At 41.5% G+C, this 14339-nt stretch overlaps 1 protein-coding gene across 2 annotated transcripts in view; it reads right to left on the bottom strand.

Annotated features, from left to right (window-relative positions):
• PPP3CA (protein phosphatase 3 catalytic subunit alpha) overlaps positions 1-13544 on the bottom strand; it is a 311580-nt gene extending 298036 nt beyond the window's left edge. The window contains exon 1 of one of the 2 annotated variants that reach the window (XM_079153824.1): positions 12720-13544. In XM_079153824.1, the coding sequence (XP_079009950.1) occupies positions 12720-12777 (58 nt within the window). In that variant the 5' untranslated portion in view covers positions 12778-13544. The remainder of the gene's footprint in view (positions 1-12719) is intronic. The other variant, XM_079153825.1, reaches the window with a different exon arrangement.
• Positions 13545-14339: the final 795 nt, after the last annotated feature.

The raw sequence follows: 14339 nt of genomic DNA, 5'->3' as shown, positions 1-14339 counted from the left end.
AGCCAAAGAAAGAATATTCATCAAACCCAGTGAAGGCAATGTTTCAAGGAGGAAGTGACCAATCATATCAAAGATCACAGAACCAGAAACCGGACAGCCACTGCTAATATTTGCCAAGTGTCACAGTGAAATGGGAAAGGGCCCCAAATTACAGTGGATTGACAGTGGACAGGAAAGGAGGAAGTATATACCTTAAAGCAAATTACTTCTAGAAGTAGAAAGCCTGGCTTTCAAAGGAGCTGTCCAACAACAAAATAACACAAATATATTCAGGGCTCTTCCTTAACACTAGGCTAGGCATTTTACATACAATTCCTCTCGATGCAATATAAGCATTATCCTTTCTAAATTTCAGAAAGACAAATGCTTCAGGTACATGATTTGTCCATGGACACACAAGATGGCATAAAGAGAATGGAAGGTTTAAATGCAAGTTTTATCAAGTTGTAAACTAATGCTCTTTCGACACTCTGATGCTATTTTCCTACCACAGGATTTTTTTTTTGAGGGGGATGGGTAGTGATAAGTGGCTTCCAACCATCTAATAGGAATATCCTTTTTAAAATATAATTTAACTAGTTGACTTTTACAGTCACTTCCACCATTGACAGACTGTGATTCTATTTCACTATATGCTACTCAAAGGTCCCTTACCATAGCTACAGAATTTCAGATACAAAAACACTCATCATTCTTTGCGACACCTTTCATACTACCTTTATTTAAAAATAAGTCCCATGTTCTATCTATATATAGTAAATCAGAGAATATTAATATTAAATATATCTTTGCCCAAAATGAAAGTAAAGTCTAGGAAAAGTTAATCAGTCTCATTTCTGCCTTCCCACAGCATGTTATAACTTCTGCTAGTGAAGTAATTACAACTTACACTGCGAAGTTAAAGTCACATTTGCCTTCCCACGCTGGACAACTGTCTTCAGATTACCTACTTTATATTGGGCCCAAGAACACAGTGCAGAGCCCAGGCAAGGAGCAGGCACCAAAACTTTGATGCATACATGAACAGATGGATGGATGGATGGATGATATGGGAAAAAATTTTAAACTCATTTTATACTTAACAGGTTAATCTATTCACAAAATGAGATATTTTATTTTACTGGGGATGGGGGGAAGACAGTATAGAAAACTGAGTGATAATTATAAAAGATATGTCATGTGGTTTTAAAATGAAGCATGAAAGTTCACACTCTAAAAATTCTCCAGAGATACAAGACTGTTCCTGGTTTCAACAATACCAAAGGGAAGAAAATTTAAATCAGTCATCTCACTAAACTGTGTTTTATAGAACCAAATTTCAGACACAGTAGTCCCTAGGAGATGTTCAAGGAGGGAAGTTTCAGATAGCATTCTGAAGTCGCCCAGGGTACCTATCTAAATGTTTCAATATCTACTCAATTTACAGACCTGACTAACAATGGCACATTCTCCTATTGCAGGCCCCAGACTTTTCCAGAGAGGTGCATGACATATTCTACCTGCGCAAAACACTAGCATGGGTGAATCTGTATTCTAATGAATTGTCATCAAAAAAGGTTCAGGAAAACACAAGAAAGTATAATACCCATAGAGATTTAAGTCATATTCTTAAAAGCAAGGAGATAGAAGCTTATGCATGAAACCTACCATGTCAGATACAGAATGAAAAGGAAATTAATATTGAGGGGCTGGACTCAAATCCACTGAAGTTTATATGGAGATTATTTTTTTAATTAAGCTAGGCATTTGCAAACTTTGTATGCTGTTATCAGAAGTTAACATCTCAAAGTTGAGTTTAATACAGAAATGTTGTGATACCATAGCTGGAAGCCACTGGCCTTTTTCAAGTCTCAGTGAAACTTAAACTTATTATCAAATTACAAAGGAATCCATTAGGTTGATGAAATTCAATGACTGTAGAAGCTCTGTATCAACAACCATCAAAGACTAGGCAGAAGTGAGAGCAGGCAGAAGGGGCAGGCTTTGCTTTGGTCAAGGCTGACTTGCCTTCCTGATGTGATGTGATTTGAAAAGTAAACAGGTGAGCATAGCCTCTCGATTACTCCCACTAACACCATCTTGGCGCCATTCTATCATCGTGTCTATTACAAATAAAATATGAAAACTGTACCTTAGACAGTTACATTAAAATTCAAGAGCTATCCAGGTTTTCTGGGATGCTCCTATTAATAGGGATTAGGTATTTGACACCTTGAAGCTGTAAGGGTCTAGGAAATTTTTTTTTTTAATTTTTAAATAGAAAAGGCATGAGATTGAAGAATATCATGGCAATAGCCATCCTCATCTAGCAAAGGGACATCATGGGATGCATCATGACTGGGCCCACCTCTGAGAGACTTCAGAGTCCCAGAGAGCTTAAAAGTCAGCATGAAGATACAGAAGGGCAAGGTATGAACCCTAGGAATTGAGGCCCAGGTGCCAAAGTCCAATGGATGAAAACTGGCCAAGATGAACCTCTGTCCACTTTTCCTTTTTCAAGGGTTCCAAACAACCTGACTTGGATTTAAAGGAAGGCCTCTAGGATGCAAGAGGACCAAAAAACCACCCTGAAGGAGAAAACATCTAGAAGACTTAAGAGTAAAGACCAGTTTTTAATATCAAATGAGCTCTCTTAGGGAAAACTGAGGAGCCTCATTCTCTGGAACTCTATAAGGCAATTCTAAGAACAACAAATGTGTGTTCGGAGAGTCCGATTATAGTCAAAGATAAGGAAACATTTCTTGAAAGCAGAGATGTCCGATTTGAGCAAAAGGTCTTAGGTAATGGAGAGCTCCCTCTCACTAGATACGTCACATGCAGTGGCTGGAGTGCCCTTTGTCTGGGAGGCTAGACAGGGGGTCCACAGTGGCCTAAGCTAAAGTTCTGGTGCAACTTTCAATTGCAGGAGTTGTATTTGTCATGCACAGGCACAGACATAAGCAGGTATAACAGATAAAAGGTTTGCTTTACCCCTCCTAATCATCCTCCCCAGCACACAGAGGACTGGTTGTGGGCCAGATGGTCATGTTAGGTTTCCAGAGTTCCTTGTAGCTTTAAAAATCTCATAAGGTTAGAATTAGACCATGCCTTAGCATAATGTTAGTTACAACTAAAATAAATGAGAATCATCTATTCTCTCCATTTACAAGATCCCCACAAAAATCCATTCCTTCATTAAATGTTTCTACTCGGTTAAATTTTTTTTAAATATGCCACCAAAATTTCTGATTCTTCCAAAAACTGCTTTCTCTTCTTCAGTGACAGGAACGACAGACAACATCTAAGTGTTAACTACTACAAAAAGAGGGCCTCCAACATTCACAATCTTAGTTAAACCACCTCTCAGCCTTTTTAGATCCAGACCATATAATCTCTAGTTCCTGTTACAATTTAAAGTTCTTTAATCATCACAGAGACTTTTTCCACCTAAACTTTACCCTTACATTTCTGGAGGGGCATGTGATATGAAATGGAATATTCAGGAATAATTCTGACCAGAGGTGAAAGCAACAGAGATTCATTCCTAGTCAATGAATGCAAACAGAAGTTTAAAAAGATTTTATGTATGAAACTATACTTTTCTCAGTCTTTAACACCTTGAATATAATTCTGTGCTAGGGAGACAGAGTCAGTCCCAGACCATTCAATACGAGAAATATTCTTTCAGAATGAAAAGAAAATGGAGTTCAGAAAGTCTGAGCTGCACTGCTAATTTAAACAGAAGCCAGTGGACAAGTCTGGGATAGTACAATTTCAGTGGTCATCAGTAAGGACAGAACTGAGAGCAGGTACCCAGTATGCTGCCTCCTGGTGGGTGTGAATTCTGGAGTTGACCTTTTCTAGACATCAGTCACTGGGTAGATGGGGGAGAGCTATGAGCAGTCTGTACTCATGCACTGGGGCTGAAGGTATATTACTGGTATACACACACTCAGTCACCTCCTATCTAGGTGTGTGATGTGTCTTACATCTCTGTTCTAATTCCCAAACTTATTAACTTTTATTCATTTGCATTTGCACATTGTAAAGTGTAATCTAGACTTTGTAGTTGCTTGTCACCTATCCCTCCCCCAAATTAATATAATCGCTAGTCTTCCTGAGAAATAAGCCATCATCTACCTTGGAGAAAATTAACCTATACACCTTTTGACTACATGAGTTCACTAAAAACTGCTCATTCCCCTGGGAAAGTCACTCCTACCAATTATGCTTGTATATGCTGACTACTGGGCACAAACTATACAAGCCCAATTAATAAAACAGCATTTTAAAAACACAAATCAAGAGATTCATCAGATGTTTGTAAGTTGATCATGATTTAAGATCCACAAATTTTCAAACTGAAACTCTATAATTTAAAAACTTTGCCAGACACAGTGCTGCATGCCTGTAATCCCAGGGGTTCAGAAGGCTAAGGCAGGAGGATTGGAAGCCCAAAGCCAGGCTCAGCAATTTAGTGCGACTTCGTCTCAAAATTTAAAATTTTAAAAATGGGTTGGGGATGTGGCTCAGTGGTTAAACTGCCCTGGGTTAAAAAACCTTAATGTCTATCTTATCCTTTGCCTATTACTTCATTCATTTAACAAGCAGGTAACAAACACCTCATCTATAGTGGGCTAGATAAATGGAACTAGGTTGCTCTCTCCAGGGCTTTCTACTTACTGGGGAAGACAGGCACACAGGTAAACAAATCATCAGGGCAACTTGTCTTATCAAGATATCCTATGAGAAATGAAGAGGCTGACTCTCTTTTCTTCAACTAAAGATGTCAGGAGAAGCAAACCCCAGAGTAGATGGCATCTGAACTGAAGACTGAATGCAAAGAACTGAATGAACAGAATTGTTGTTACCTCAATAATCAAGCCCACACAGGAAAGGTATGTGTGTACTTTAATACCATTAATACAAAAATAACCAACAAGCCAAGACTGTATCATTTTTAAAAAATTTAATTTCCTTGTTAATAAGCAAACAAAAAAATAACAGAAATTTGAAATCCTGACTCAGGACCTATCCTTTTAAGAGAATGTATTGTTCCTTTAACTGAATTTTATAAAATGGCATAGCTTACAAGATGTTTAAAAACAAATGTCACCAGATGGCTCAAAGCCCACTAGGGAGAAAATAAGGAGTCAGCAGAGTTGTGGCACTTTAAAAAAAAAACTTCTCATAGCCCATATATCTTTACCCTGGATAGGATCCAATGACATTTTGGGGGCCTTAGGAGGGTACGAGATCATATGGGAAAAGGCAACATTTCTGTATTACAAAAGCATTATAGAAAATAATAAATTGAGATGTATACAAAGAAATTTTTTTTCTTTTTTTTCTTTTTGTTTTTGTTTTTGTTTATTTGGGGTTTTCTGGTTTTTATTTTTGGGTTTTTTTTTTTTCCATGAAATATGCCAGATCATTTTCTGTTCAAGTCCAAGTCTGGGAAATAATTAAAATATATAACTCACCCAATAAATCCAACACTGAGTGATTAACATATCTTTTCTCACTTGTCAAAAATTGATTAGCCTAAGGGGAAATACAACAAAAACTGAAAGAAAGCTTTCAAGTTCAAGCTAATAAGCTAAGGTGAAAAGAATTTAACCTTTTAAATTCAGCAGGCATAAAGTCAGTTCAAATGACCAACAAAATTACCCTCAACCTAACTGTGTCACCTTATTAACACCTCCTCCTCAAGGTCCATTCCATGATAGGCTGGAGAAGGAAGCAGTCCATTCACCAGTCACCATACAGAACCATTTACAAAGAATCAGAACTTCATACAATGCACTCAAAATAAACACATAACTTATCTCCATTTATTGTTTCAGAAGATAACTCTGCAATGTCCAAATCATTCAACAAAAATTAATTCAGTGCATAAAAAGCAAGGCATTGAGCTAGACACCACTATTTCAAGGATCACATTTTCCAAACTATAACTTTAAATATGCTTAGTAACAAATCATTTTAAGCACTTCCAAGAATGTGCAGCAACCTGAGAGACATAGTTTAGAAACAGACATACTAGAATTTACAAAATATTCTGTTACATACAAATAACCAAACATTTTAAATAAGAACTAGCAACACCCCCCCACCACCACCACCAAAAATGAAGAAAAACACTGGAGCAATACAGGAAGAGACTCTCTTTAAGTCTTAAAATTTTAGAGTTGATGTTATTTTTTAAATTTTGCTTCATATAAATAAAACTGAAGGCCAAACATCCTTCTTCTGGTTTCATAACTGCAGAAAGTACCTGAAATTAACAAATACTGTAAGGTGGTATGTCATAAACTAGAGGCCATTATTATAAATCCCTGATATCTACTTGTTTATTGTACTCTTTCTTGCAGAAACATGCAACATTCCCAGTTGCAAAACAGAGTTTGTCAGAAAACCCAACTGGCCATCTTTAAAAGCACAGTTGTAGAATATTTTTCTGTATATCAAAATCATGGGTTAGGGGAATAAAAAGAAGAAAAGCAAAAAAGTTCTATTCTCCTCTTTGATGGTCTCAAAAATCTCACCTTAATTCCAAAAATGCAACATTTTAATAATTTGGTGCCATTTCCTCAGTCAGTATTTTTATTTTTTTTAATATCTGCTACCAGAGTGCACATTTGTGAAAATTAATTTGAAATTTCAGTAGTGGATCTAGGCGTTCAAGCTGATAGCACATCTGATTCAAGCAACTATTCAGAAAGCCCAATTTTAAAATTTTATTTCTTATATGAAATATAATCGATAGCTTCACATAGGAGGCAGAAGTATTATAAAATGAATTAAAATTGTTGAAAAATGTCAGGAGTACTGAAGACTAAAGTTACACACTGAAATCCTGTCTTGATGTCTGTCATTTCTACCTGACAATTGGATCGTAAAAAGGAGTGAAATACCTAGGAAGTACTGGTTGATATTTTTGCCCAACTGATCACTAGAAATTAACAAAATCCTCAGACCAGTGCAACAGTGTGGGTCATCATCTGAGGTACAGACTAAGAGGCTTACAACAACACTCTTCAAAATAAAAGTAAATAAATATGCTGTTTCTACTTCTGTGTATATTAATCTGAAAAGAAAACAATGTCTAACAGTATTTCTTCAATGATCCTTATGCCAAAAATCAAACCAAATTATAATATTCATCACAAGAATATCATACTTCTGCTGGCATAGAAATGTATCAAACTCACATGGCTAGTAGTTTAGTAAAATAAAATAGGAAGCAAAGTGTGACAACAACTTAAAACACACCAAAAGAGGTGTCAGTTTACAAAAATATTTTCAAGCCAGAGCCTCTGTTCAAGGAAAAAACTCGCTTACACTTACCTTTAATCTAATCCTGCCTGTCCAATTCTATCTATTCTATTTCCATTTCTTTAAACATACAAATAAGCATCATCATAAGCCTCTGTTGTAGACCCAAGGCCTGCATGGTTTTTAATATTACTGGTTCTTACTATTCTCAAGTGACCTGAAAATACATAACATGCTGTCATTTGTAATTCTGTCTGAGGAGTGACCGAATCACCACTCCCAAAGGAATAGACCAACTGTAACCACTCAAACTTCCATATCCCATTAGATGATCCTCTAGTCTTCAGAATGGTGGTGGGTATAACCATTGTCCTTTATGTATGGGGAAAGTAGTCTGTGAAGTGATAATACGTAACCTAAAAAGACACAAAAGTGGAACTCAAGTTCTCACCATATCTTTAAACAGCCAAAGAATGCAATATCAGAAAGTTGCTGAAAAAGCTGACAAAGTAATTTTTTGGTAATTACCCCAATTCCATATCATGAATCATCACCTTTCTTCATATTTCTGGAGGTGTCCAATACAATTTCACAAAACGTTCAAAATGGTAATTTAACTGGATTTGCTAAAAGGAGAATATCTCTAGAACAATGCTATTTTCCAATGAGGTCACTCTAAATGGATTCTTTATTTGGTTTTATAATTAGTTTCAACTTTACACATGGCTGACACAAAAAAGATAAGGAAAAGCATAAGAGGCCAATTATAAAAGTTATAAATGCACAGTATATCCAAGTCATACTTCATATCTCTAAAATTACTAATCAAAACAGGTCATAAACAAATAGATTTTAAAAGGCACATTTTTCAACTAACATAAACAAATGTCAGAGTAAACCTCACTAGCTAGACTCTAAGGTGCTAATTTTTCACATTTTAACAGGGTGTCTTAAAATCATTGTCCATTAAAAGTAAGGGTTCTTCCCCACACTTCAAAAAAAAAATTATTCTTCTTATGCTTCTTATTGATAGCACTTAGAACCAGTGGAATTTTCCTAAACTCTCAGTTGTTGCCTTAAGCCTTAAGATTATGTTTTAAAAGTTATGTCTTTATGGTATAATTGCCTCACAGAAGTCCAAAAAGAAATATTAATAAATCAACCTGATTTATAACTAATAATATGAATTTGCATGCTGTTCACTAAATCCCAAAAAAGAATTTGTTTTCTAAAGTATATTATCTCTGACGGCACTATGTGTTAATTAGATTAGCAGACCCCTTTCTTCACATCCAGTACTGATGTAAAACTTACCCACCAAACACTGATGTTTGATCATAATAAATTTAAATTAATCATACTAAATTAATAAGGTTTCATTATACTCAAATGGGAAACCAGACACATGAAGCAACTCAACTGGTTGTAGTAAAATGCAGTAAATTAAAGTCACAATGAGCTCTTCTTGATGTACCCCTAAGAAATAGCATTATTGACTACTTAATCCCCCATTTCCAGATCCACACATGACAGTTGTAACTGATGTACCACATTCTTGTTTTCTTTTTAAGTAGTTTTCCTGGTCTCTCAGCTAGAAAATACTGGCCAGCCTGAATCCTCATATAATATTAATTTACTTTACTTACAACTTCTTGCTTGCATGACCTTAGATACCTTTCCAGAATTGTCCTATGTGTGTCTGTTTACACCAAAAGTATATAAGCTGGCAGTACACAAGAAAAACAGCTGATTCCCCATGGTCAAAGCAACCTTACACAAAGCGCAACAGTGTACTGCCTAGAGTTTTTGAGATTCTCCAGAACTCTACCCAGGAAGTTATCCTTCATCTGCCTGCCAGGGTATCTGAAATTTTTACCACTAAAATCAGTTAAGCTGGGCCCATTACAGAATACCTAAAGATGTAAAGAGATACATAACAAAGTCACACACTCATCATCATATACAATTTAATTTCCTCCAGGTATTTTTAACTGTAACATAGCAAAGGTCTATGGCCAAAAGATTTGGAATGTCAGGGCTAAACAAATCATTCTGGGCAGGAAGAGATACAAAACAAAGAAGAGAACCCAAAGTTTAGAACAAGGCCTGTGGAATACCAGTGCAGAGAAAACCGAACTACAGGGTATATTAGAGGTTGGGAAAAGGAGATGGTTACTCTTCTATTATACCCTCAGTCTTTTGCCTTATAGTATGACATATTCCCTTTAAAACATAATGTAAAATGGCAAATGGTTCAAATTGTTCTGATTTCTGACAAATACCTTTACCAAGATGTTTTCTCTGAATTCTTATACTGTTTTACTATTTCTAAGAACAGTCAAAATGAAATAACACCTGTTTTACTAACTTTAGTAACTTTTTTGTTTTGAGGTAATCTAAATGAATGCTTCTCATTTCCACGTCCATCATTCCCTTTCACAAGGTTTAGAAAATGGATCAGGGTCTCTGAACACACTTTGGCAGACTCTACAAACCTCAAAAATGACACAGTTGACACTCAGACTCAACCTACCTTTCTAAAGTTGCATTCTGGAAGAGCAAATCAAGAGCGGTGTCAACATATCACCACAGACAAATCCACAAGCACAGCTTTATTTGTACACAGCAATTTGTTACACAACAAAAGTCAGATCACAGCAATAAAGATAACTGTAAGCAAATACCAGGACATGCCGAGGTAATAATGAGCTGAATGTTTCTCTTTTCTGTATGCATACATAGTAAATATTACAATATATACTTGGTAAAAGGAGAGAAGACCTAAGTAGCACAAGTATTTCCTCAAGGATAATTGTCCTGTGTTGAAGACTGATAACTGAAATGAAATTCTAGCAATATTGTGGTGTAAATAATGGCTTCATGAACTATATATTATCTAATTTTTGTAAACATAAAAAAACTTGATAATTTGTTTTCCATTCAGTAGATATATACTATCCCCTTACTAAGCATACACATTCAAAAGGATCAAACAGATTATCTCAAATAACTAATCACAAAAATTTCACGTAGGACAAAATGCTGATTACAATCTTGAATAATGCCTTTTAAGCCAACAATATAGTCAACAAGAAAGCATAATAAACATCAGCAGTGTGCATACCTTAAAATTCAGATCAATAAAAGTTTTTTCTATAAACAAAATCCCTTATCTAAAATTTACGTCAGAATCCCTATCAAAACAAATGCAAGATTAACTTTTCATATTTGGAGCCTATTATGCACATTTTCGTTTCACTTCTGTAAAAATATGTAGATTACATGTCTGGAATTATTGGAAAAGTGTGTATTTATAATGAAAAATCATAGTAACATAGTATGGGGGGCCAGCAAGGTAAAACAGCTATAGAATGATTAAATAGATTCTTCCATATTAATTGGCAAAGACACCAAGGCAGAATTATGAACAATTATTTTCAAATCGGTCACTTGATAACAACTTTATGTTTACATTAGGAATCCATATTTCATGATTTTAAAAAAGTAATGTGATCATAAGTGAGTGGTTTTTTTTAAATTGCCAACACATTTCCTGCTATTAACTGAACTGTAAATTTACCTTAATTGTTTTGAGATTAAGTGATCTTAACCTACAGAATGGAGCTATACCTAAACTTCACACTTTAGGGAGATACTGGTCATTTTCTGATATTTCAGGTAAAAGGTTTTAATTTTTGAAAATGTCAACAGAAATATTTAATACAAAACAGTTCTTTGTAATGAATTTGAATTGACTGTTTACATAAGGATCCATGCCTGCAGGAAAAAAAAAAAAAAAAACATAGTTGTGCATCTGCTGTAGTCCTATTTCGAATCATTTTTGCAAAACTATTTCCTCCTTATTTTGATAGATCTGTGAATCCTGCGTGGAAGCAGGAATTATTCCAATATAATCAAAAAAGAAAACAGTTTATTTCTCTTTCTCAAAAAAAGAACAAAATTTCCCCCTTCACTCCCCCACCCCTCACACGCACCCCCCCCACACACACACACACATACACATGAACAATTAGTTTAAAAACAAGGATCTTTTCTGAAACCCCAGGGGGACTTATGTAGTCTTTAGGCTGCTGGGTTACTTAGCCTAAGTGCTCATGGTGCAAATGACTTTACTGCTTTGCACTCCAGTTGCATGCTCTGGCCCCATCAGATAACATCTCTACACATAACACAACACCACACACACACCCCACACCACTGGACAAGTTTCCAATTTCAGAGGCCTATTCCGCACACAGTCCCTGTCCATCTCTGCTCTGTTCGGTGTCCTGATCCCACAAATAAGGGACACTACTTAATCGTGGTGGATCTGCTCTGTTGCCTCATCCTTGCAAGATTCCTAGGATGGTTCCTCCCCCATTCCACCTTAGAACATGGTGAAGAGGGTGGGATCCCTCTCCCTGCGGTGCGATAGCGAAAGCGACCACAGTTTGTCCCCTTCCTCACCCCTGGCATCCCGCCTTCTCTTCACCAGCAAGCAACCAAAAAGCCATCCCTGCACCGAGAGTATACATAAAATCCCGAGGTGAAGAAGGGGCATAATAGGAATTAAACAGCCCGTTGCAAAGGGGGTAACAGGGGCATGGAGGAAATGAGCGGGATGAGGTTCCCCAGGGGAGATGTGCACGCGAGGGGGAACCCTTCAAGAGCAATGACAGGTCGACAGCAGACTGTCAGGGGTGGCAAGGGAGGTTGGAGAACGGCTTTTCGCGTCGTTCTCCGGAGTACGGGGGAATCCCGGGGCGGCGGCGGCAGCGGCGGGGGCTCTCGGGTCTTTCCCGGCCTCCTGAGCCCCCACGCGCCCCCTCGGCCACCTTCCCGCTGGCGGCCACCCCCGCCCCGCGCGGAAGGAAGCGCCAGGCTCCCCCCACGCTCTCCCGCTCTCTCGCGAGTCCTGTGCAGGCCCTTCCAGTGGGAGGGGGAAGGGGCGCGGAGGGAATTGCTGCAATGGAGCGCGGAGAGAACCCTGCCCCGGCGAGGTAGTCGGTGGAAAGCCACGGTCACATAAAAATGCCATATTAATTTTTTAAAAGCCATAAATCACCCCTCCCTCTGCAAAAGAAAACCATAAACCCGATCCCATGCAAGCCTGCGAGCAGCCACCCACTTCCTATTTCTGTCATAGCAGCTACACCCTGCCAGCAACCACCCCCGGGGCGCCCCCTCCCGCCACCGCCACCGCCACCCCTTCGCCGCCTCCCCGCGGCTCAGCCATTTGCCAACTGACGCCCCCGTCAATAAAAATGCCCCAAGTGGAGCTGAGAGGGAGGCGTGGGGGAAGGGCGCCGCGGGGGAGGGGGTTCGCGGGTTGCACAATATCCTAGAAGGTCCGTGGCTGGAGCAGGGAGAGGAGAACCCTGGGCTGGGGGAGGGGAGGGAGGCGAGCCGCCCGGGCGCCTGCGGCACACGGTGCACCCGAGCGACCGTGGCGCTCCGCTTACCTTTCACCACCCTGTCGGTTGTCGACAACTTGGGATCAATTGCCTTGGGCTCGGACATCTCCAGCCGCCGGGGGACAGCGACGCGCTGCTCGTCCGTCCGATTGCACACCCCGACCGGACCGGCGGGCTAGACACTCAACGCCGCCGCCGCCGCGCTGCAAACCGCTCGGCTGGAGGTCTGGGCTCTGAGCTGGCTTTAAAGTTACTGCCTTCTCCGCGCGTCCCTCCTCCGCCGCCGCCGCCTTCACTCCTCCTCCACTGCCGCCGCCAGCCCCGCCGACTCGCTCCGGGCTGCGCGTGTGTGGTGGTTATTTATTTATTTTCTGAGCACGCCTCCCGGTTCTTCTTTTATTCTTGGGGAAGGGGGATGGGGAGAAGCGCACACACGAGCACCCACCCCGGCACGGAGACCGGGCACCGCGGAATGGAGACCCACGCGCGCACACGGCCGGGATTAAGACCGATCACATGGGGAGGGCCGGGGGCGAGGGAGAAGAGGCAGGGCCGCGGATGTCAGTGCCACCAGCCGCGCCTCGGCGTCCCGGGTGGCGTTGAGGCGGCCGCCGCTGTTGCTGTTGCTGCCGCTGCCGCTGCTGCTGCCGCCGCCACCGCTGCTTCCCCACACCGAGCGCCGCCGATGCAGCCGCCGGTGCCGCGGCCGCGGTAGACGTCCCGCTGCCGTCTCGCCCGCGCTCGCCTCTGCCTCCCGCAACCGCGCCTTCACTCACACAGGCACAGCCGCGGAGCTCGGCACACACAGTCCCGGGCACAACGTACCCTCCTCCGCCGCCTCCGCCACCGCCTCCGCCGGCCACCGCCACCGCACCCGCCTCCTCCCCTTCCTCCTCCCGGCCCCCGCCTCTAGCGCCTGGGTAGCCTCCGCCTCCCCGCGGGGCCCGCCCCCGGCCTCCCGCCCCGACGTCGCAGCCCCGTGCACTCATTGGATAGGACCTGCGTCTCTCACTGCCAGGTGGCGGCCTCCGGGTTCGTCCCGCCCCCCGTTCCTCCTCGCTGTCCCCGCCCCTCGCTCTGTTTTCCACCAGCTGCCAGTCCAGCGGGCCTGCCGCCTCCGCCGCCCAGTCCCTGCTCAGGTGTCACTGTTGCTGCAGGCCAGGATTAGGGAAGGAGAATGGGCAAGGGGTGGTGGCTGGGAGGAGAGGGTCTCTACCATGCCACCCCCACCCCCACTTGGCTTCCTCTCCTGGAATCCGCATACACCCCCGAGCCTCCTTGGCACCCGCGCCTTGGCGACTGGGTTAAGCTGCAGTGTGAGTAGCCAAGAACGGACGGTGTCTCCGGCTGTGTGCGTGGCCTGCGAGAGGGCAAAGAGAAGGCGGGGAGAGGAGTGAAGTGGGTGGGGGCGAGAGGCGACCCAGAGAGGGCGGAGGAAGCAAGAGCGCGAGGAGCTCGGGGCCCACGGCGCAGCTGCTATCGCTGCCGCAGCTGTCCAGGGAGAAACGCCAAAACGACGACGAATAAACAACTTACCTTGCGGAGATGGGCTCCGCCTGTGATGGGTGTACGGTTGTATTTACTAGTGGACTTTTGTGTTGGCGGTATGGGAGCTGTTACTCTTTCCCACCCGTGCATGCACACCTTCAGAGGAGAGGACCCCTGTCA

The sequence above is a fragment of the Sciurus vulgaris genome (assembly GCF_902686455.1).
Source record: "Sciurus vulgaris genome assembly, chromosome: 9".
Taxonomy (NCBI): Eukaryota; Metazoa; Chordata; class Mammalia; order Rodentia; family Sciuridae; genus Sciurus; species Sciurus vulgaris.
This window is presented reverse-complemented; position numbering and strand designations above follow the sequence as displayed.